This window comes from Sparus aurata, chromosome 10, assembly GCF_900880675.1.
Source record: "Sparus aurata chromosome 10, fSpaAur1.1, whole genome shotgun sequence".
Classification (NCBI taxonomy): Eukaryota; Metazoa; Chordata; class Actinopteri; order Spariformes; family Sparidae; genus Sparus; species Sparus aurata.
This window is the reverse complement of record NC_044196.1, coordinates 25949147-25971616: the sequence shown is the minus strand read 5'-3', so window position 1 is coordinate 25971616 and position 22470 is coordinate 25949147. Positions and strand designations below refer to the sequence as shown.

The 22470-nt window shown below is 40.6% G+C and overlaps 2 protein-coding genes and 1 long non-coding RNA gene across 5 annotated transcripts; 1 reads left to right on the top strand and 2 right to left on the bottom strand.

Annotated features, from left to right (window-relative positions):
* On the bottom strand, positions 1 to 20257 carry drap1 (DR1-associated protein 1 (negative cofactor 2 alpha)). Its single transcript, XM_030430096.1, has 7 exons — positions 20099 to 20257; positions 19386 to 19458; positions 18884 to 18977; positions 16241 to 16366; positions 14553 to 14643; positions 12207 to 12295; positions 1 to 1560 (listed from the first exon to the last, which is right to left on the bottom strand). The coding sequence occupies exons 1-7, from the start codon at positions 20138 to 20140 to the stop codon at positions 1365 to 1367; spliced, it is 711 nt and encodes a 236-aa protein (XP_030285956.1). The 5' UTR covers positions 20141 to 20257; the 3' UTR covers positions 1 to 1364.
* LOC115589269 (uncharacterized) lies at positions 10294 to 12192 on the bottom strand. Its single transcript, XR_003985507.1, has 2 exons — positions 12073 to 12192; positions 10294 to 10689 (listed from the first exon to the last, which is right to left on the bottom strand). It is a non-coding gene; the product is annotated as an uncharacterized LOC115589269 (long non-coding RNA).
* On the top strand, positions 20250 to 22469 carry c10h11orf68 (chromosome 10 C11orf68 homolog). 3 transcript variants are annotated; one of them, XM_030430094.1, is made up of 2 exons: positions 20250 to 20384; positions 21261 to 22469. In XM_030430094.1, the coding sequence occupies exon 2, from the start codon at positions 21305 to 21307 to the stop codon at positions 22046 to 22048; it is 744 nt and encodes a 247-aa protein (XP_030285954.1). In that variant the 5' UTR covers positions 20250 to 20384; positions 21261 to 21304; the 3' UTR covers positions 22049 to 22469. The 3 variants fall into 3 exon arrangements, with proteins under 3 accessions (XP_030285954.1, XP_030285953.1, XP_030285955.1); XM_030430093.1 differs by lacking the exon at positions 20250 to 20384 and adding an exon at positions 20523 to 20769; XM_030430095.1 differs by lacking the exon at positions 20250 to 20384 and adding an exon at positions 20591 to 21003.
* Position 22470: the final 1 nt, after the last annotated feature.

Here is a 22470-nt window from a genome sequence, read left to right as displayed (position 1 = left end):
AAAAGGTTGCTTTTTTTTAATTGAAATATGAACTTTATTTCACCCATACAAAATAAAAAGAATGTTAAAAGTTTACAATACAGTGTCAACTTCAAATATCTAATTGGAAACGTTTCATACTGAGACTGACACATAAATGGAAGCCCCATCTCTGCTTTCAATGGATACATTTAAAACAAGCTAAAAAGGGGGGAAAATGTCAAAGATAAAGAGGTTAAAGTTACTCAAAGTTGGAGGGGTGGCCAGAATAGAAATTAGAAAGGACAAAGGAGACATACAACTTTAAAAACAAAGTTATGGTCCAAGAGTCACAGTATACTTTTGATGGGTCATTCAGGGGAATTTAATGGCCTTATAAAATAATGTACAAGGTCCATTTGCCAGAGCAACTTACCTCTGACAGCACCAAAAAACAACAGCGAACACAATGTAAATCATTAACTTGCTGATATGGTTGACTTCAGGGCTACGGTTGTTGAGTTTTACAGTTCTCTTGATAAAAACATGAATTAAAAATAGAAACTAATCCAAAAAAGCTGTGGGTAGCTAACCTATAGTAAAATTACACGTGCTTCCGTGTCTGTTACAGCCTGACAACTGGACTGACAACCAAGTTGTGACAAAGCCAGGAAGTAGGGCTTGCATCTTTAAAGCAGTATTTCATAGCCTATCGATAACATAGTAATACAGCACTTCATGGGGGAGACAATGACCTCCTTTCCCTTTCGACAAGTGCTGTTCTCCTTCCAAATACTCTACATACTGTTGCCCTGAACTCATCTCCACTAGTTGCCTTTCTATGAGCATCAAAGGCTTTAATAAGACTTTAACTACCACTTATAGATTTTCTTCAGCCAACCTGAGGGTTTGAGTGACTGATTTGCTCACTTCATAATTTCTACTACAAAGGACTGAGGAGGAAAGAAAAGTGCCAAAAGAAAAAGCAAGGCAACACAAACCACACCTATCCTGTCTGTGGGGGCTCATGGCAAAAACAGTGATGACTGCCATTAACAGACTGCCTTTAATAGTCAGAATAGAATGACTGACTTGTTAAAAAACATCCTCTTTGGAGTCTCCTCTACAATAAAATAAAACCTTCTTTTTAAAAAAAAAAAAAAAAAGAAAAGAAAAATTAAAACGCATAATATACAACCAGGTTCCTGTCTCCTGCAGCGGCTGGTGAGGGCTTTTCTGTCAGCGGGCTGTGATGAAGAGTCTTTCCCTCCTCTGCTCAGAGCAGCCGCCACAAGAACAACTTAAGAAATCAAAATTAATGTTGAAAGTGTGTGTGTGTGGTTGTGTGTGTGTGTGTGTGTGTGTGTGTGTGTGTGAGTGCGCGTGCATGTGAGTGGTGGAGGGAGCTAAGAGTCATAGTCTTCGTCATCATCGTCATCGTCGTCCTGGTTTTTGTGCAGCGGCGGGGCTGGGGGAGGTGGTGCGGCACTCATCATGGAGGGGTGGGGAGCGAAGGCCATGCCACCCTGGGGCTGTGCTGGAGCCATGCTACCCATTGAGACCATGTTGCCCATGTGCATGTACGGGGGGGGTGCATTTGAGCTGTGGGGGTACAAGCACAGGTGTTAGGAGTCACGTGCAATCACATGACATCTACTACAGCACTATTCAAACTAGGGATGGGCATTTTTGAGTAGGACTTCAGTATTCAGTCAACGTACAGAGTAATTGCTCATATATATATATATATATATATATATATATATATATATATATATATATATATATATATATATATATATATATATATATATATATATATATATATATATATATATATATATATATATATATATATATATATATATACATACACATACACATACACACACACATACACACACATACATATGTACATATCTAGATAGATAGATATATATAGAAAAAAGTCAAATTCTGACTTTAAAGTCAGAACTGAAAAAAAAATTCACATGTGGCCCTAATCCTCTTCCGTAGAAGTAAATGCTAAGTCTATTTTTTTAATTTATTTTTTTTTAAATCAAGGAAGAAGATGTGATCATTGTCACTGCACGTTTTTCTTCTTCACCTTTTCACATTTTGTGCTTGCTTTCTGTCAGTCACTAGCCGTTTTTAGACAGTGCAGCAAGCCGCCAATTTGCCCGTCCTTTTGGTGGCTAGGTCCGCGGTTTTAGACAGAGGCCGGTGAATTGGGGGTCTGTTTTGGTCCGCCGATTTGCCGCCTCGGAGGGTACACTTATTTCCGCCTCGCCTGCTATCTAAATCCGAGGCGTCAATGTGTCGGCCCCTGCCTAAGATGGGCGGAGGTGTCGATGACCTGCACTGTTGTGCGACCCACAGCCGCGGAGTTTTAAAACAAGAAACAGCTGATCACAGCAGTCAGTCCATCACTTCATCAGTGAACATTAAGATGAGCAACTGGACAGCTGCTGAGATCCAGGAGATGCTAGCATCTCCTCTTTCTCTGTAGCTGTCTTCGTTGTCCGCGTGTTGTTGTAACGGCAAGCTAGGAACAGTCGCTACTTCCAAATTAAAAGTCCCTTGCTAAGAACCCAGTTCTAAACTCCAATGGGGTGCAATGTAAAGCTCTTATTTTGAAGACAAATTTGTTGTCACTGTTCACTGCCCAACTTCGTGCTTCACGTCACGTCACATGTTTACGCCTACCCCGGTGGCGGCTTTTGGAAAAGGAGGAATATTACGCCTCCGTTTTAGAAAGACAGGGCGGCCCATTGCCGCTCTTACCTTGGAGCAAATGTGCTGCCTTTTCTATCTAAAAAAGGGCTATTATCACATTGACGATCACCATGGCTCCGGTGCAGCAAAAAAATTAAAAGTACGACTTGAAATTCAAACTTTCTGTCATAAAATATGCAGAGGAAAACTCGGGAGAGGTAGCCGCTAGACGTTTCCCTGTCGAAGAGAGTGAGAGATTGGCAAAAAAATAAAACTGAGCTTCAGCATCTGTCCAAGGAGGACAGCAAAAGGGCCAGACTGCCTGGTGGAGGTAGGAAGAAGGCTAGAGAGGAGTTTGAGATAAATATGCGGGAATGAGTTATCAGCAAATGGGCACGCCACAAGAGTTTCCCGCAAAATGATCAGGGTGATGGCGAAACAAATGTACGCCACCGTGAGTGACAGCAGAGATGAGGAGTTTGACGCGTGTGCTGGTTAGCTAAATCGCTTCCTCTGCCGCAACAACTTAACTTGCAGAAGACAACTATTGCCCAGAAGGATGCCAGAGAATTCATCAAGAAGCTGGCGAAGTTTGTGACATTTTCATCCCGGATTTTTGGGAGGAAGGAATTAAACGCCTGTCCCAAATTGCCGCCTGGTCTGTTAAGTGATTGAAACAAATAAACACCCCGGCTATTATTTGGTATTTTATGGTATGATAACTCTCCCGGCCCGGGGAGAGAGACATGCATAGGCTCAGCCCACAGTGCTCAGCTGCAGACACAGCAGAGGGGTGACGACTAGCCCAGTGGCTTGTCTGTCTAAATAATACCTGGCCTGGTGATTGGACAAATTATAATTTTCCTCCTCCTTCCTCCTTACCTTACCGACCCGCCCCCAGCTATTTCATTCACAAAAACAGAAGCCTGTGGCAATTCTGGACAGCTGTTTTTTTTTTTTTTTCTTTTCTTCCTTCATGGGCTCCTGACAGCGTCTGGGCCCCAGTGCAGCTGCACCGCCGATACTTACGCCACTGGTTACACCCCTACTGCTGACGATGGTGTTTAAGATGTGTCGCCCTAACCCTTTTTATTGGGTGATCATTTCAAATTCTTTTCTTGCATCCTTATATTTCAGGGAAGGGCAACTGGCGACCCACTCAATGCGGCCCGCGAGTCAATTTCCAAATATCAATAATTCACAGTGTCAACGTAAGGAACATTATGTAAACAATTTGTATGTTGATGAGAGAAATAGGGCTACTTCTCCACCCCCCATCACACCCCCCATACCTCCAGCCTCAAAAACACAAAGAACAAACATGTTCTATCCTTTTTTAATTCATAGAGAGGCGTTAGTGGAGCCTGTTTTATATGTCCACGCTTGCTCTCCACGGCCTCTACATGGATAACACCGGAGCGAACTACAAGGATGCGCTCCGACTCTGACTGCCCATCCACCTGGACGCCGGTGGAGACACAGCGGGTGGGATGGAGGTGTCACTCGGACACGGCACAGTTATGCACGTCTCCGAGTGACACCTCCATCCCGGACGCGTTCAATCCCGCAGGTGTTTAGTAAATAGCCGCCCGCAGTGTTTCCACCTTGCTGAGTCATTTGTCTTCCAACTCCTGTGGCAGGTGCTTTCTGAGCCACGCGTGGCCTTCGTTTACGCAGCGCACTCAGTGTCTTGAGCCAGTGTGCAGCCGAAGTTGAGCGCACAGAAGGAGAGATTGAGAGCAAGAGTGAGCGGTCTGCAGCGCAGCCAGCAAGAGTTTGTGAGAGCGCAGAGATTATTATTTTACCTTAAAATGCATAAAAGCAAACATGCAAACACATTTATTGAGCACAGAATATATTTTTGTTTCCGCAAATGAAATTTATGTTTTACCTGGGGAAAAATAATCTTCAAAATATAAATTATGTGCGAGCAAAATATATTTTTCTGTGCTCAAAATCTCCCACTGCTTCTTCACAAAGGTGGCACAAATATCACGCCATAAATATGAAACATGTCACGGAATGGAGGGGCAGAGAGTAGAAATGCACATCAAACATGAATATTGGTTTTTGTTATTACTGTTGCACTTTGTGCCTGTGTTATTTTTATTGAATGATGATTTTTGAGATGTCATTGCACTGAAATAATTATATATCAGTCATGAATGTGAATGTTTTGTCTCTGTGTTAAATTGGCTGATTGAATGATGGGGATACAGTATCCTACTGGTGGAAGTGCGCAATTAAAATCTGGCCCTCAGGTAGTGAGGATAACATTTTTGTGGCCCTCTCTATCATTAAAGTTCCCTGTTCTATTTGCAAGTATTAGATTTAATTTAATATGATTACTCATACATATCACTTAAAATGCCTTTCCCCAATTTAAACATGAAAAAAAAACAACACTGCAGTGGAATTAACTCTCCATATAATTTCTGATATATTTTTTTGGTCAGTCTTTGCTACTTTAATAAGTATTCAGGCGTGAGTGTGTCCCAAATTTCACTGTGTACTACTAATATATGGCGTGAATTATATACTTACCGTCATAGTAAATCTACATATTTGATGATGTTATAGTAACAGTAAATGACAGAATGTGTGTAACTACATGTCTGCAAGTCACACTGATATTACAGATCGCATGCCAATTAAACAAATAGACTTAAGGTGTATTTCCATAACAAAGTTATTTTCGGGGTGTCCACAAGGTTGTTTTTAGCTTGTACAGTGGAACTGGGAACCAAGATTTTCTGTAGTGGTATAACAGCGCCCTCTCCCTGTTTTTGACTATAAAGTAATCTACCAGATTTTCTCCTTTCTGAGAATGTGGCTAAAAATCTTAATCATAACTATAAAAGTGGGCTTCCAGTAGGGCTGGGCGATATGGCCTCAAATCAATATCACGATATATTGAGCAACTCACCTCGATAACGATAAATGAACGATAAGTAGCCCCTCCCCCCCGCACCTAAATAAAAGGAAAAAAAATCCTGTGTATTTACAGAAATGCCACTTTAAAAGGACTGTAAAACTACATTGTAGTTAGGATTTATATTATTTATTTAGTAGTTAAGAACAACTGATAAGCACACGATTGAACAGCTGAAAAGCACAGATTACTTGAAATGACAACAACTGAACAAGTTTAAAAGTATAAAATATACAGTCCCTTATAAACAAATTCTAAGCTTCTCGCTTCTCCCTTTTTTTATTTCTTCGAATTGAATCACGTGGTTGTACTGCAGGTGGTGGAAGAGGTTGGATGTAAATAAATAAACATTTTGAGGACTTCAGAATCAGAATCTAAGACATGAGACAAAATAGTAGAGAAGTTGACATTGCTGCTTTATAATATGTTAACCTCTTGAGCATTAGAGAACTTTTTTTTACCATTATTTTCTTTATCATTATATATTTTTGATAGACACAGAATCTGTTTCAGACGTCAGTGGGTCACATGACATGTAAGCTATTGAGAAAAAAAATCAAGATTTCTGCATATTAATATTCATATAAAATAGAGGAAGCACTAAAGTACAATAAACATAGCTGTGTCTCATTCGTCCAGTTTACTAATACAATCTGCTGCTGGAGTCACTGGGTCACATGTCATGGAAGATATTGAAAGAACTGCAATTATTTTGTATTAATATATTTATGCTAAGTAATTTGATGACAGTCCCTAAATCAGTTTCCAGCGATTCAGTGCCATGTTCTGGGAGGTGAGCTGACCGTCCTCCTGCTGCTCACACTGGGTGAACCTCAGCAAAGTCGCGGCTGGACCCGAGTAGAGGTTAGAGTCAAGCCCGACCCCAGCCCGTGCACGTTGTGTCCGAGCCCGGCCCGACACACTGAATGTAATTATGAGCCCGAGACCGATTTAAACCCGACAACTGTTTAATACGTGGGCTGTTATAACTGACGTTCTCGACTACAATTGCGAGTTGTTTGAACTACAGAAATCTTAATGAATAATGCAACAAGTGCCGCACTTAATGCACTCGACAAAGCCGACAAATGTATTATCACGGCCCACGACTTGTTTAAAATGGGTCCACAGTCACACCTCCGACTTTCCTCCAAACTTGCTCAAAGTTAATTCTACTGTTTTTATTTTTTTCTTGACATCTTCATGCTCCATGTTGCACTTAAGCTACACAATCAGTGATGCCGGTAACGCGTTACTAGTTTTGTCATTTTCCTTAGTAAAAAATATATATCTTTGCTTTCTTCTTGCGTCTCGGGGAGTGACGTCACGTACGCGAGAAGTCACGTTTTCCAGCATGAGGAAACTCACGTGTCAGAACACGCAGAAACACAAATGCAAACAACAATGGAGGGAGGAGAGAGATGCGCGTTTTCTAGCTGGAAATACAGTCATTATTTTGAGTGAATAAAAAACAAAACACAAATGTTTGTTCAGTGGACCGGCCCAGCCGAAAACAGTGGCCTGTTGCAGCCTTTGAACGCAGCATCATTACACAAACTGTCCGCCACTCACAGCGATAGTGGGTTCACTTGATTACTAACCTGGCATAGCTGGGGTCGCATCGGCGGGCGGAGTTTGCCATCAAATTTATGTAAAATAAGCGCATCGGTATACGCTGGGGTAGATTAATCAAGTGGACATAACATGTCCCGTGACCCTAGTGGATGTTATGCCTATGACACCGAATATACCGACATGGCCAAAATGACGTCGGGTATCGTTGTAAATTTCGGTATCGGTAAATTTTCGGTTTATTGCCCAGGCCTAGCTTCCAGGGCCATATTTAGAATCCCACAACTTCATGAAAATGTGGCAGTGGTTGCTGTGAAAAAGGGACTACTGAAAATTTAAGAGAAGAAATAACACGTTTTCTTCTACAAATTAAAAGTGAAAATGATGAACAATAAAAAGCACTGTTCCACAGTTTAAGACACACATAGCTGTATAACTCATACCAGACTTGATGATAAATGCTTAAACATCTAAAAAGTAGCACAAGAACTAGAGTCATTATCTTGCGATTGTAACTTTTGGCCAAAGTGGTTACTGCTCAACAGAAGTAACACAGTCTCACTTAAGCAACAGATATTGATTCCTGTCAAATTGTTTCAGCCCTGTTGCATTTATCAAATGGACTGTCAAATGGACTGTATCTGTGTGCTTTAAGTTTACATGTTCTATTGCAGCCAAAATGCATTAACAATATCAAGACACATAGAGGTGTTCAGGAAAACACAACTACATGAAGTGTAATATTTGAAAAAAAACAGAATATGAAACATTAGTGTCGAAGTGCTGGCTCTTAGATGACTTTCACATAAATGCTGCACATGTTTTAATTACACAAAGGACAGGGCCTTCAAGGCCTGCACAGCATTTGGCATCTCAACAGGAGAAACAGAAAGCACTCGTTTTCCACCATAGATTTTCTCAACGAACTGTTTTCTCAGGCAGCAGCAGTGACAGATTATTGTAGCTAAGCAGATGACATAAAAGCAAGCTGAAAATATCAGGGGCAAGTGAGGTGGTATGATTACGGCTGAGGTTGTATAAATGTTCTGTTATACTCCTTTACCCTGCAACACGAGGGGAGAAATTTATTTAAAGCTGGCCTGACATAAGAAGAATCCAGTGAAACAAAGTAAAACAAGCTCATTAAAAGAGTTGATATATTCAGATGGTTTTCCTGTTTTTGAGAATGGGGGGTGGTACTGTATGATGTACATTTAATCTGCAGCCTTTATGTTAATCTGACATCATTCAATTCAGGCCTGTGCCAAGTTAACAGTAATATAAAAATATTGGTAGTGCGACCGGATATGATTGTTGGCATGGTTCTAACATCTAAGTGACTCAGGCACGTACTCATGGGGCCAACATGAAAAATAAATGTTACATTGCTTATTCATGTAAAAATACTTTTGTAGGAGTTGATGTTTGTTTCAAAATGCCATCTTCTGAAAGGTCTGTTTTCATTTTGTAATGGGATTTTCTCTAAGCAACGGTTTTATTTCAGAATTTAACTTTTCATGACTCACTTTTCAACTATCTAACTCTGTAATTGCTGCTCAAAATAAACATAGTGCATAGACACAAAAACAAATTGCTCTCTTGTTTACTTGGCTTAACGAGGCTGCACATGTTACTACTCTCCTACTACCTACCTAGCTGGCTAACTCGTTAGTTGTGAGCTTGGTTAATTACTATGCATCATGCGAGTAAAGAGTGCTAACTGCAGCAGCTAACATTAGCTGAGTAATTGTGAGTTACCTCAGGACCCGCGTGATTCTAAAAGATGTTCCTCAGAGAACGACAGATAATAACGTGAGGGGCGCGGGGCCCCCTCCCCCCTCACGTTCCTACAAGGCGTATCACCTACAGTCAATCTCAGAGCACCTATGCATCTATGGGCAAAGCTATGAGTTTTCTTGCTCTTAATAAGAAATAATGTCAGAGCTACGGTATCGTCAAGGGGGGTCTGTGGGTAATGTTCCCCTGGGAGAAATTTTTGAAAAATAGCCCCTTAAATATTAGATTCTGGTGAATTTTGTGGAATAAATGGACAACATTCAGACATGAGATAAACAAACCCCATGTGAGCCAATATTACAGTAGCACCAGCTCCCAAAGGGCTTTCCATCGCTACCCACCTCTTCTATTAGGGCTGGGTATTGTTAAGAACCTCACGATTCGATTCGATTTCGATTCTTTAGGTCGCAATTCGATTTAATATCGATTTGAATCAATATAGATTTAAATGCTTCGATATTGATTCAGTAATAAGTAGTAATAAACAAATAATTCATTACAGTACCTGTTGATCATTTTTAAATTCAAAAAAGTAATATCAGATTATAAATCATTCCTCTAGGAAGTTCTAGTTCGACCTGAAATGTAAACAAAGGTACTTGATGTATTTAGTTATAAAATAGTGCAACCATAGCTAAGCTGAGAAAGTGCCATTGTTTCTGGGACTGCATGGTTCATTTTTGTCTGACATAAGCATAGACATAATCGCGGTCCCTCCGGCTAGATGCGAGGGGGTAAAACATTGACCCTGAACCCCCCTCTCTCCCTGGAGGAGAGTGCTACCCGCAGGTGCACGGTGCAGCGGCCAGGGTGAGACCGGCTGCGCTGGGAGTTTAAAGTCTCCGAAAGAGTGGTGCGTCAGACATCAGCTACCCGCCTCTGCAGCTCCGACGGTGTTTCCGCAGCGCATCACCCTCCGACCCTCGAGCAAGGTTGCGGGCGAGGTGCTTCCAGCTGCTGGAGGCGGGGACTGAGAGGTGTCTGGCTAGGGACAGCTGGTGATCGGAGGCTGCTGCTTGCCTGAATCGATTCAGAGGATTTGGAGTGACTGCTCTCTGGACCAATCTGTTTGGCTAAGGCCCGCCCCCACCGTATTTATGATTGGCTAGTAGACTTATCGTTAGTGTGATTGAGTGAAAGATGCGCCTCTGTTAGATCCAGAGAACTGTATGTTAGATCTCTGGGCAAACCCGATTTTTTTTTTTCCCCGCAGTCACGCTGGTACGCCAGAGATCTGGCAAAGTGCCAGAATGCACTCAGCCCTGGTCGCACCTGCCTGTAAGTCACATTTATTTAGAAATCTATTTCACAAAATCCTAGACCAAGAAGAGACATTTAATCTTGAAATGGCAAGTTATTCAACTACATAATAGCACACAGATCAACAGGCTGAATAGGTGTCCAGTATGTAAACGTAATACATCAACAGTTATTCAGCTTCACAATAGCATAAAGAACATACCTGGGAGGCTGAATAGACTAAATTAACATAACAAGCCAGCAAGTCCAACAAGCAAGTTACCGGTAAGTAAGTTCACCAAGCTCTCGATCTCATTCTACATCACTGAATCCATTGAATAAAGTTGCCACAGGCCTAGAGTGCCCTCTCGCGGCTGTAGTCGGTAATGTTTACTACTTGGTTCATGTCAGTCAATATGAATTAACATTTAAAAACATGTTAAAAAATTATATATATTTTGATATATAAGTCACACCTGTTGGGACCCACAGATGAAGTCATTCATTGTGGATTTCAAAATGGACTCTGAAATTAACTCAGTGTCCCAGAATTCCCCATTCTTCACACCTAGGTGCAGAATTCAGGTTTGAGCTACTATTGGTCAGGGTGACAGACCCCCTGCTGATCAGGTAGTCAAAACCCCAGAGCATTCAATGTTCTCTCTCTCACTCAACACGCTCTACTCCTTTAACTTTGGATCTTCAAGGGCTCCTCTCCACCTCCCCCCACGGGGCTGCCTGCCTTCTAGATCCCTTCTTCTGGGCCCAACAAGCTGTGGGGAGCTGCAAGCTGCATTGGCAGCAGGCCCAAAGAACTTCTCCTCACTGCAGCGACACAAGGTCCTGCCAATCTGAGGATCTAAGGAACACCAAGCAGGTTAGCACCGAGCTGCTATCCTTACAAAGTAAAGGAGCGACCAGTTTCCTCCTCTGCCGACTTTCATCAAACCTTGCACAGCAAGAGCAGCTTGTTCAACCTTGGAGCCCCAACTTTCTCATGCAACCGCCAGCACCTTCTCCTCAAAGACTGGTAACGTTGAACTGGGCTTAGATAGCAAACCATAGCACGGCTAAGCACAGGACTTTAAACTCTGGTTGATGTAATGTGTTCAATTGATGTGTTTGTTCAATGTTTTGGTGTTATGGTGAGCTCGAGTCAAGTTATTGGTAGTTTGCTTTCCTAGACGGCTAATTCGACATTAGTTGAATTATGCTTCACACAGACTCAGGGTCTCTGCATGCAACTAACCATCTTCTATAACCTGGCACCACGTCACACACACATACATACTCACAGACACACACATTCCTGGAGGCTAGAGCATATCACACCCATATGTGATATCATTGACCGCCATTATTCCTTTGTTCTGCCAGGCACTCGCACACACACACACACACACACACACACACACACTGGTATAGTACATGTTAGTTAGATTGTGTGTTTCCATTTTGTGTTAAATAAAAGATCTTGAACCTTCTTGCTGTCCATTTAATATTGTACATGAGTGAATGTTGCCAACCTCTACACTGTCAAGAACTCCAAAATCCTTCAACCATTACTAGCTGTTATGGTGAATTATGTTGTAGTTATTAAGTTAATTATTAACCAGAGTTATAAACAGTTCAGTACGTTTTTATGAGACTGATTTAGTAAAATTGCTATCTTTTTCCCTTCTTCAAGGGTGGTGCCCCGAGGTGATCTAATGCAAATTGGATCATATTATTTATCATAATTAATAATTATCCCAAATAATCATTAATTATTATTGATAGCCAAATTTAACCTAAATCCCCCTTTTATTGTTGTTAAACACACCTTAACCGGGCCTTGTGTAAGGTGAGGCCCAACACACCTGACTATAAGTCACAGGACCAGCCAAACTACGAAAAAAAAGTGTGACTTATAGTCCAGAAAATACGGTAGTTACTGTCTAGGCAGGGTGGATTTAGACAGTATATGGATATAGAGTAGATAAAATGCCCATACCTGTGGAACCTGGATGCTGCCTGCAGATTTGTGCTTGACTGAGAGCCGTCCTCCTCATCTCCATCTGTCTCGCTGTCCTCGGAATCATCCTGTTTCCATTGCAACAAACACACCAGTGAGCCATCTTATCTCAAACATGTACTAATCATTCAAAATACATAGAGTTGTACCTAAACTATATTTTACCAGAAATTACCATCATGCGAAGAATGATCCAATTTTTGTCAACTGATATCTATATTTTCTTCAATAATAATCTCTATAAAAGCAAGGAATCTCTGTCTGTCTGTGCCTCAAATATCTCTGAAGATCAGGATCAGACTGACCTAAGATTTTCAACATGGCTGCTGCGTGGTTTAATGGTCTGCAACGTCAGATTTGTTTGGACTACAATGATACCGTTAATAAATGATTTAATGAATGATTTACCAATTCCGCTAGCACTGCAGAGCCCACCCCCACACCCCACCTCCTGAGACGACGAACGCACCGGCGTGTCCAAAACCGGATTTACGATAAATAATGTCCGCCATGCTTTTTCACGAACATTGCTGTCACGTTTGCTGCGTGTTTGGTGCACGAAGAAACGGTAAAAACAGGATTTTCTCACGAAAGTGTCCGCAAGCAGGAAGCGTTTGCAAGCAAAAAAACACGTTCCTATTGGTGGAAAAAGGCACCACACCAACCAATCACAGAATTATATGGCAAACCACATGATTTGGTTGCTGATGAACAGGCAGAAGTTGTGGGAGGGACGGCGACGGTGATAGACACAACGATAGAGACAGCGAGTTTTGACCGTTGAGAGATTTGTGACATTTAGCGTGTTTAGTTAGTGTGTTATGTAGTGTTTGGTGTAGTGTGTTTAGTGTGTTGTGTAGTGGTTTTTTTGTTTAATCTGTCAAAACAATAACGAGACTGCTGAATGTGGAGCAGGCAGTAAGGAGCTCAGGGAGACCTGAGCCTGAGGCATTGCCTGCATTTAAATGTAAATAGTTACATATAACTTTGTAAATTTCAAACACTTATGCACAAATTTAGCAAACAACAATTTGTATTTGCATTATAAGTAATTAAAATGGTTCATTAAACATATTTGTGGTTTTCACAGTAAAAAATCTATCTTTTTCCTACTCGGGTTTTATGTTTTTGTTGTGATTTTAGGTCCATTGTGTTAATACAGTATGTCAAATTGAAAAAACAACTGTACAGTCACACATATGAGGTTGTGCTGAAAATAATAACACATTCAAAAAAAAACTAATCACTTCAAATCGGAAAATATGATTTATTTTTTTTTAGTGGGGCATTCAATTTTATTTTTGCATTTCAAACAGTTTTTTCTTAGATTGAAAATATTTTTTTTGATTGAAGCAACTTTTTTGGGATTGAATAATTAAGACACAAATGTCCTACCCATAATATGGCCCAAACACAAAAAAGATTACTTCAATCAAAGAAAACAGTTTCAATCAAAAAAAAGTGTTCAAATGCAATTTTTTGAGTCTCAAATATTTTTATGCATTCAAACACTTTTTTTCTTTGATTGAAAAGGGTTTTTTTGATTGAAGTGAAGGTTTTTTTTATTGAAAATATATATTTTGATTGAAGCAAACTTTTTGATTGAATAATAAAAGACACAAATCTACCTTCATATAGAAACCCCACATTAAAATTACAATGCATACGTGTCTCTAAAAAAGGTTGCTAATAAGAGGCTAAATGATCCTCCAGAAGTTGACGGAGACATTAAACGTTATCACGATTGATCAATTTATAATAAAGTGTGTACATTATAATGTATAAGGAAGGATAGTGGTGGTGACATTGAACATTATCTTGTTGAAAGACACCTGTATGTATCATAAACTTGTGTTTGCCACGGAGCGTACTGTCTGCAATAATCCAAATTCCAATGAAAAAACCCTTTAGGCTTTTTGTCGAGGGAACCAGGGCGATGCTAACTTCTGCGTTAGCCTGCTAGAGTATACCATGACTGCAGTGCTTTTTAAAGCCATGGCTGTATAGCTGGCAATTACTGCATGAAGGTAACACACTGAATGGGTGGGTACAAGGCAAAACATTGCAGAGAGCCAGTGAGTAAAATTTATGATTCAGCACTTGTGTGGATAATAGCAAACAGGCAATAAATGTTTTGAGCGCAGAATAGATTTTTGTTTGCTTAAATTATTCTTTGTGTGGCATTAATTTCTCTAATCCATGTGCCAGTAAAAAATATTTTTTGGAACTCAAAATGTTCTATTTCCTGTCAAGTAATGAAGCACAATTATCACTTTTTTACAACTGTTGACAGCTATTAGCCTCTGCTGGCAAATTAACTCTCACCTCTTGCTCGGACTCTGTGCCAGATAACTTCTTGTCTTTGCCTTTGGAGCCAGCTCCTCCATTCTTGCGGCCTGACCCTGGTTTTCGACCCCTGGGGAGAAAACAAAAAACAATGAATCATCATGTCAAAGTACTTGCCTAATCAGCTTTGGGGAAAGTATTTTGGAGAGTCATACAAGAATCATACAAGATTCAACAGAAGCTCTTTGATTAGTACAAATAACTGGTTTATTTGTAGTCTGGTCTGAAAGCTATTAACACAAGCAAACGTGTGATTACACACTTGCATATTTTGCCGTGAAAAATCTATTTGATTCATAAATACAACTCCCTAATAATTACACTCCATTTGTTCTTGCACTGTGGCAGGAAATTTAATTATTACAATTACAACAGTAAAACAGATTTATTTTTGGAGAAATTAAGAAAGGTGGGGAAAATGTTTGTCCAAAAGACAAATACAGGCACATTGGGCCTCATTCACCAATATCTTCTTAAGAATCTTCTTAGACTCTTTCTTAAGTTGTTCTTAAGAGGTTCCTTAAGAAAACCCTACGTCAGATTCATCAATTCCTGAGTGTTCGTAGGATTTGTTCTTACCTAAGAAAAAATCCTGGATAAGAAAAAAATTCATGTATGCCACAATCTTCGTAAAATCTTCGTAAGTGGGACTTAAGAACAAATTTATTCATAAGAACGGTTCATGAATGAGGCCCATTGAGTTTAAATGTCTTCTCCTTAAGCTGCTTTGAACAACAACATGAGACAAAGACAATCGGATATACACCTACATTTTTAACACCTCGTGCAGAAATGGCTGTTTTGGAGATGCTTCAAACTGAGAAAAAAAAACTCCACAAGAAGGTGAAAATGTGATTTTAGTTTCACGGACATATTTTTATCGCTTCTAAAACTAATTACAGATTAGACTGTTATTTTGCAGCATTTATCTGGAGGGACAGTTACCCCTATGATTCATTCAGATAAAGAGAGACAATACTAATGAAGGGAATAATGTGACTGAGACTGCTGGTGGAAATTACTTTTAGCCATTTATATTCATTTATATAAAAAAATGCTGTGGATCCAAGTGCCTCGTTGACATAGCCTAGACAAAGTGTTTCAATATTAGAAGCTTGCAAACACTTTAAATTGAATCACAATCGAATCGGCCAACTCTCTAGTGAAAAGTCTTCTGAGTCATTTAATTTGTGTGTAATTTTCTGCCACACGCACTGCCTCAATTTAGCTGCAGCTGCAGTGTTTGATTTAACAGTCAATACTAATTTTTCTCCTCTACAGTCCTCAATAATTAGTTCTCACTCTCTGGAGCTGTACAAATGTGCCCTTTTTTGTTTTTGTAATTTATTTATAATCACAAAACAAAATGGAAAACAGTGGTAAAGTATAATTGGAAGGATGATAAACATGTTTCTTTTAAAATAAAAGGTAGAAGCTTTCCTGGAAATGGCAAAGGTAACCCTCCCTCTCCATATAAATAGTGCTGTCCTATTTATGATGAGGACATTCAGATCTGATATTATTATCTGTCCTAGATGATCCAATGTTTAGTAGGCAGCTTTACGCCAAATATAAGGTAATTTAGGTTACCATATATGTATAGATATATGTATAGATAGATAGATATATGTATAGATAGATAGATAGATAGATAGATAGATAGATACCTGCGTGGGACTTTTTCTCCTCCCCCCTCAGTGTGGTTCTCTTCCCCCTCGCCCTGCATATCCGGCACAGTTGCCACCAGGTCTTTCAAGAAATCAAACTGTTGCTCCAGCTCAATACACTGCTTTCTGTGGGCACACATGCAAACACAAATCATATGGATGAAGAGATACATCGGGATTTCATATTGATTTCAACAACATGCAGAATCTACGTCACACAGTAAGATTTTCCTGGCAGCTGCATCTTACTCATAGACAGAAATACTTGCAGATACAAAGGATTTGGCTATGTGTTGCAAATCCCCTCTGCATCATTGTCATGGTAACACTGGCATCACAAGTACTGCAACCATATACCATACGATATAATATGGGGTCTTTATCTAAATCCAAAGGAAATTAATATGCAATGCCTTTTCAACTACATATATCCTAAGTCAGCTATCAATGTCACAAAGGTTACTCTCTTTTAACCTGGCAAGATCTCCATGGTAACATACACTATATTGCCAAAAGTATTCACTCTCCCATCCAAAAACATTGAAATCAGGTGTTCCAATCACTTCCATGGCCACAGGTGTATAAAAGCAAGCACCTAAGCATGCAGACTGTTTCTACAAACATTTGTGAAAGAATGGGTCACTCTCAGGAGCTCAGTGAATTCCAGCGTGGTACTGTGATAGGATGCCACCTGTGCAACAAGTCCAGTCGTGAAATTTCCTTGCTCCTAAATATTCCACAGTCAACTGTCGGTAGTATTATAACAAAGTGGAAGTGATTGGGAACGACAGCAACTCAGCCACGAAGTGGTATGCCACGTAAAATGACGGAGTGGGGTAAATGGATGCTGCGGCGCATAGTGCGCAGAGGTCAGCAACTTTCTGCAGAGTCAATCTCTACAGACCTCCAAATTTCATGTGGCCTTCAGATTAGCTCAAGAACAGTGCGGAGAGAGCTTAATGAAATGGGATTCCATGGCTGAGCAGCTGCATCCAAGCCATACATCAGCAAGTGCAATGCAAAGCGTTGGATACAGTGGTGTAAAGCACGCCGCCACTGGACTCTAGAGCAGTGGAGACATGTTCTCTGGAGTGACGAATCACTCTTCTCCATCTGGAAACCTGATGGATGAGTCTTGGTTTGGCGGTTGCCAGGAGAATGGTACTTGTCTGACTGCATTGTGCAAAGTGAAAGGTACTCTGAATGCTACAGCATACCAACAGATGTTGGACAATTCCCAACTCCCAACTTTGTGCAAACAGTTTTGTGGATGGCCCCTTCCTGCTCCAACAAAGCAAGGTCAATAAAGACATGGATGAGAGAGTTAGGTGTGGATGAACTTGACTGGGCTGCACAGAGTCCTGACCTCAACCCGATAGAACACCTTTGGGATGAATTAGAGAGGAGACTGACAGCCAGGCCTTCCTGTCCAACAACAGTGTGTGACCTCACAAATGCAAAATTCTCATAAACAAACTCCTTGTAGAAAGCCTTCCCAGAAGTGTTGAAGCTGTTATAGCTGCAAAGGATGGACGGACGTCATATTAAACTCTATGGATTAAGAATTGGATGTCACTTAAGTTCATACGCAAGTCAAGGCAGGTGAGCGAATACTTGTGGGAATATAGTGTATCTGCATACACCTAACCTGCTCCAAGGGAGGTAATGTTCAGAATTTCTGATTCAAAATCAGCTATAAAATGCATCAGTATTGGTCACAGTGTCACAACTGTTCTTGCACTTAATAGACACAGAACTGATCCATTGATAGAGAGTCTGAGTTATTCATGCAAACTTGTTGAGTCATATCTTATACAATTTTTACACCAAAATGCATGTGTACATGCTGGTTTGTTAGTGGGGAAACCACTTAAAAACAGGCAATTGACTCCTTTCCAATTTCCATGAGACGAGTTTGCTTTTTTGTTAATGTCATGTTTATGATCACTAACGCACAAGAAAATACAGGGGGCAGTAGAAAGCAGCAGATCAAATATAACTCATCAGACTACATCCAGAAGACATTAAACTTAAACTTTTGAAGTTCTTTATCAACAACATTCTGAATTAGACACATTCTGGCGCTTATGATCGAAGTTGCTAAGGAGCGAGACACCTCGTTTCTTTGTCATCTCCGTTGTGAGCTGCACATATATAAATATCCGTTACTTAGTCACTCTTTAAAACTCAGCACAAACTGAACAATATTGGAGCACTGCTTGAACAGAGATGGTTTAAAAACTTTAACAAACGGCTTCAACTTAAACACACACCATAGCATCGCAAGGGGCAAAAATTAACGTGTCCACCTGGGTGTCATGTCTTCATCACAGCCGATCGGAGCTGGAGTGGACAACGCCCATGACTACTGCAGTCATTTTGGTGCAGGAGTCAATGCCAGTTGTTCCTATTCACACTAGCCAGATGTCAGTGTATTTTCTATGCATTTCTTTTGTATGTTAGTATATTTTTTGTCCAGTATGAAAGGGTTAAAGAAAGTTGATAACCACCTTTGTGATTACCATTATTCCTGATAGGAGTTGTGAGCAAGCTCACGCAAAAAATGGCCTGGCTGTGTCAAACTTGGTTTATAGTACACACCTCAGGTTCTTTATGAAGGCACACACAAACACAGTAACTTACAGATGTGATGTTGTCATCGTCTTTGCATTCCTAGACTGGGTGACTTGACAGGCCTTTGTAAGCAATGATTCCAAAAAAAGTTCCAGGGCTCTCGCTGACGTCTTGGTTAAGGAAATTATGATGCAGCCGATCTGTGTCCTCTTACTTAAATAAAATACATTCACTTACATGGTCTAGCTTATGCTGCAACTGCACAGAGCCAATCACATCCAAGTCAGACAAACAGTCCAAAACTCCTACATTCAGTTTACAATAATTTTAAACTCAGATTTAAATCTTCATATATGAGAAACCTATAGCATCATATGTGTTTGCTGATTGTGATGACAACAAACCAAAGTGATTTTGATAAATGTCCTATTATCTGACTGCCATATCAAGTAATTGTTTCAAACCTAAGTCAGACCACTTGTTTGAGGTCTAAATGAAGTGTGTATTCAAAAACTATACTGATGATCAAAACCTTTGAACTGAAGTGAAGATATTTAGGTAGGAAGGATACAAATAATAACAGGTACTGCTGCAGCCACTTTGCCTATTTCTTCATCTGTCTGCATAATCTTCTTAATCCTTGCCTGTAACGAGAAAAGGTGAGTAAGGTCAGTCAATGTGTGTGAATAAATTGACACTTTAAAATTTGAATTTCTTTATCAGAAATACACTTTAAGACGGCTTTCCGTCAATAACATTTCAAGGCAAGTTTACTAAAATCTTACGACTATGTAAACTATGTTTGAATCATTGGCATCATGAGGACGTTCATAGCATTTATGTTTGAAATCATTAATTTCAGTCACGCTGATCAAACTTTCTTGTGTCCGTGTTCACTGCAAATGTCTTAGAGGCTTGTAAAATCTGCACGTATAAGCAACAGCTTTGCTCAGGTTTAAAACGTTCAGTTTCACTTAGCTTGTCTTGCTAAAAACAACGGTAATTAGTGGTGTCGCTAGCTAGCTTGCGTCGTAAGCTTTAGGTTACCTTAGCAAACAGTGAGGTACTACGTCAGCTAATTAAAATCAACTTTATTCTTTTTTTGTGTGTGTGTAATTTACATTTTAGTGATACAAGGTTTGCGTTTGCTAGTTGACTTGTTAGCTCAGTGGGCAACAAAACAGGCCAAATCCCATTCAAGCTAGCAAAAGAAGTTAGCTTTCCGTCACACAGTTTGCTAACATTAGTTGGTCTTCACACCGGTTTAGCAAAGTTTAGACTTACCGGGGGGAATCTGGCGTTGTATTTCTTCTTTTTGCTAGGCATAATTAAATAACCTGGATGGTTGAGCTAAAATAAAATGCAATATGTTCTGGGGTATTATTCTATATCATGTATAAATCACCTCCACCGCGCACACACACTAGATAGCAGTAGCTAACCGGCTAACTCGTTAGCACGTCGTCGTCACTCGTTCCCTGATGCCTGGCAGGTCAGCTTGGTTCCGCGGGGTCACAGCGCCGTCCTGTTGAAGCACAACAACGTCCCACAACTTGTACTGACATACGATGTAAGAAAAAAAAATCGTTGATTTTTAGATAATTGGAGACTTGCATTTGAGGTTTACACGAGAAACCCAAAGAACACGGGTTATCGCCACGTATGGGTCGTTGGATGCGTAATTAAAGTAATTTAATTTATCCTGCTGAAATAATACACCTCGTGTGTGTGTTTCTTTTCGTAACGACGCAGGTTCAACTCTGTATTTGTGCGCAGCATTCGTCGAAAGAACCATTTCCGTCGTACGTGATTCAGTCGATAGTCAAGGCAATATATTACAACTTTCAGACATTTGAATGGAGTTGGTCATATCGCTCTTTGACACACAGGGGCGTACTACCAGCGCCTGAGCTTGTGAGGAACAACACTGGACAACAAAACGTCAACATTTACAGGCAGGTCAAGCGTTAATGTCCATAGTTTGCGAATAACGTGTGACCATTCCTATTGTCCGCCTGCTAATTGGCATGCTTTAACAATAGTTGCGTTTAACAGCTGGCTGTACACAATCTCTCTCGAAATTCGTCAAGAAGACTAACATGGACAGATGGTAACATGGCTAGCTAACATCAGCTGCATTAAGACTGGAGATGAGCGATAGAAGTGTTTCGACGTGTTGCTAATTATGTGTATGTATTTACACGCCAGCGTAATATGATACACAACTGAAACGGATAGCAGCATGTTTTTGGAAAGAATCGTTGGGGGTATAACCGTTAGCATTTGAATTAGCGTTGCTAATGTAGCAGGCTAGCTAGCAGCGTTTACTAAACATGCACAAGCTGCCCGCTTCTGCCTGGAGTTGGAAATGTCAAAAACTAACATAGTGGCTACACCTGTGGTTTACGCCTACATATCAAATTATTTTACTTTATTCTTTCAACAGGACACGCTTCAGGACTTGTTTAATAGCCTCAAACTAACATCATTATGGAGGAGGAAGAAGCCCCTGTAGATGGCGAAGTGGAGACCCCCTTTGCTGCAGAGACTTACGCTGCTGAGGCCATGGCTGCAGACATGGACCCCTGGATTGTGTTTGACTCGAGAAGAACTCCCAGATCCGAGTTTGATAGCTGGTTGGAAAGCAACAGGCCTTCACAAGTGTACAGATTTGGTGATGAGGAAGGTGGTGTTAGCCCTGTGGGGTGGATCGCAGTGCTAGGCATTAACCACTGCCCCAGTGGTGGAGATGTTACGGGTCTCCAAGAGAGCTGGGAGAAACTTTTGGCTAGTGGCCGGCCTGCCACCTTCCAGACAGTGAAGGAGCTGGCCTTGAACCATGGAGTGCTCTCAGGCAAGTGGCTCATGCACTTGGACTCTGGTTTCAAGCTGGACCATGCCTGGGAATGTGTGGCCAGGGCAGCCCTGGATGGCAAGATCTCCCTTGTTAAAGTCAGTCCCCACAATCCCAAAGCAGAGGGCAAGCAGGTCATTTGTGCCTACAACCAGGACTTCACTGACGAGAGTGAGGTTATGAGGTTGGACTCTGTCATCCGTGCCACAGGGGTCAAGTGCCCTCTCTCCTACAAGCCGGATGTGTACACATACCTGGGAATCTACCGAAACAACCGCTGGAAGCTTTGTCCAACCATATATGAGAGCAAATTTGACCTGGAGTGTGTACCCAGGCGTTCCCACATTATCAACAAGGTCACCAATCTTGAAGTAACATAAGCCTGTCAGAGCAAGAGGATGGTTTTGCAGATAATTGGAGAGGCACTTCGTGATCCAATGAGCTGGGTAGTGCAGCACAATTGACTAACTGAAATCATTTTGAAAGTCAGTTGAAGTTTGATCAAGTTCTTCCTTTTGGCAAAAAAGCACTAAATTTCCTTTAAGTCTTGTCATATGCTGTAATATTTTCAAAGTGACCTGAATTATTGTCACATTTTTTGTATTAAATTTATTGTTGATGTTCTGCTTGTAACGCACTTAGTTGAGTTACAGGGTAGCTGCAGAAATCCTTGATTTGTATGCACATGCTCAGAAAAGAAGAATTTCATTTTTTACGATAAACATTTGTCTCAATATTTTCTTGGTTTGAACTGAAACATGTGAAAGGAGTTGCCAAATAAAATCTACTTTTGAAGACCAAC

What these genes read in the sequence shown, in the direction of transcription:
- drap1 (XM_030430096.1), bottom strand. Translation starts at nt 20,140, where the DNA reads ATGCCTAGCAAAAAGAAGAAATACAACGCCAGATTCCCCCCG. An exon ending in AGCAGTACCTGTTATTATTT is followed by an intron (nt 18,978 to 19,385) that starts GTATCCTTCCTA and finishes CCAAGACGTCAG; the next exon opens with CGAGAGCCCTGGAACTTTTT. An exon ending in GCACAGAGTCCGAGCAAGAG is followed by an intron (nt 12,296 to 14,552) that starts GTGAGAGTTAAT and finishes CAATGGAAACAG; the next exon opens with GATGATTCCGAGGACAGCGA.
- c10h11orf68 (XM_030430094.1), top strand. Translation starts at nt 21,305, where the DNA reads ATGGAGGAGGAAGAAGCCCCTGTAGATGGCGAAGTGGAGACCCCCTTT.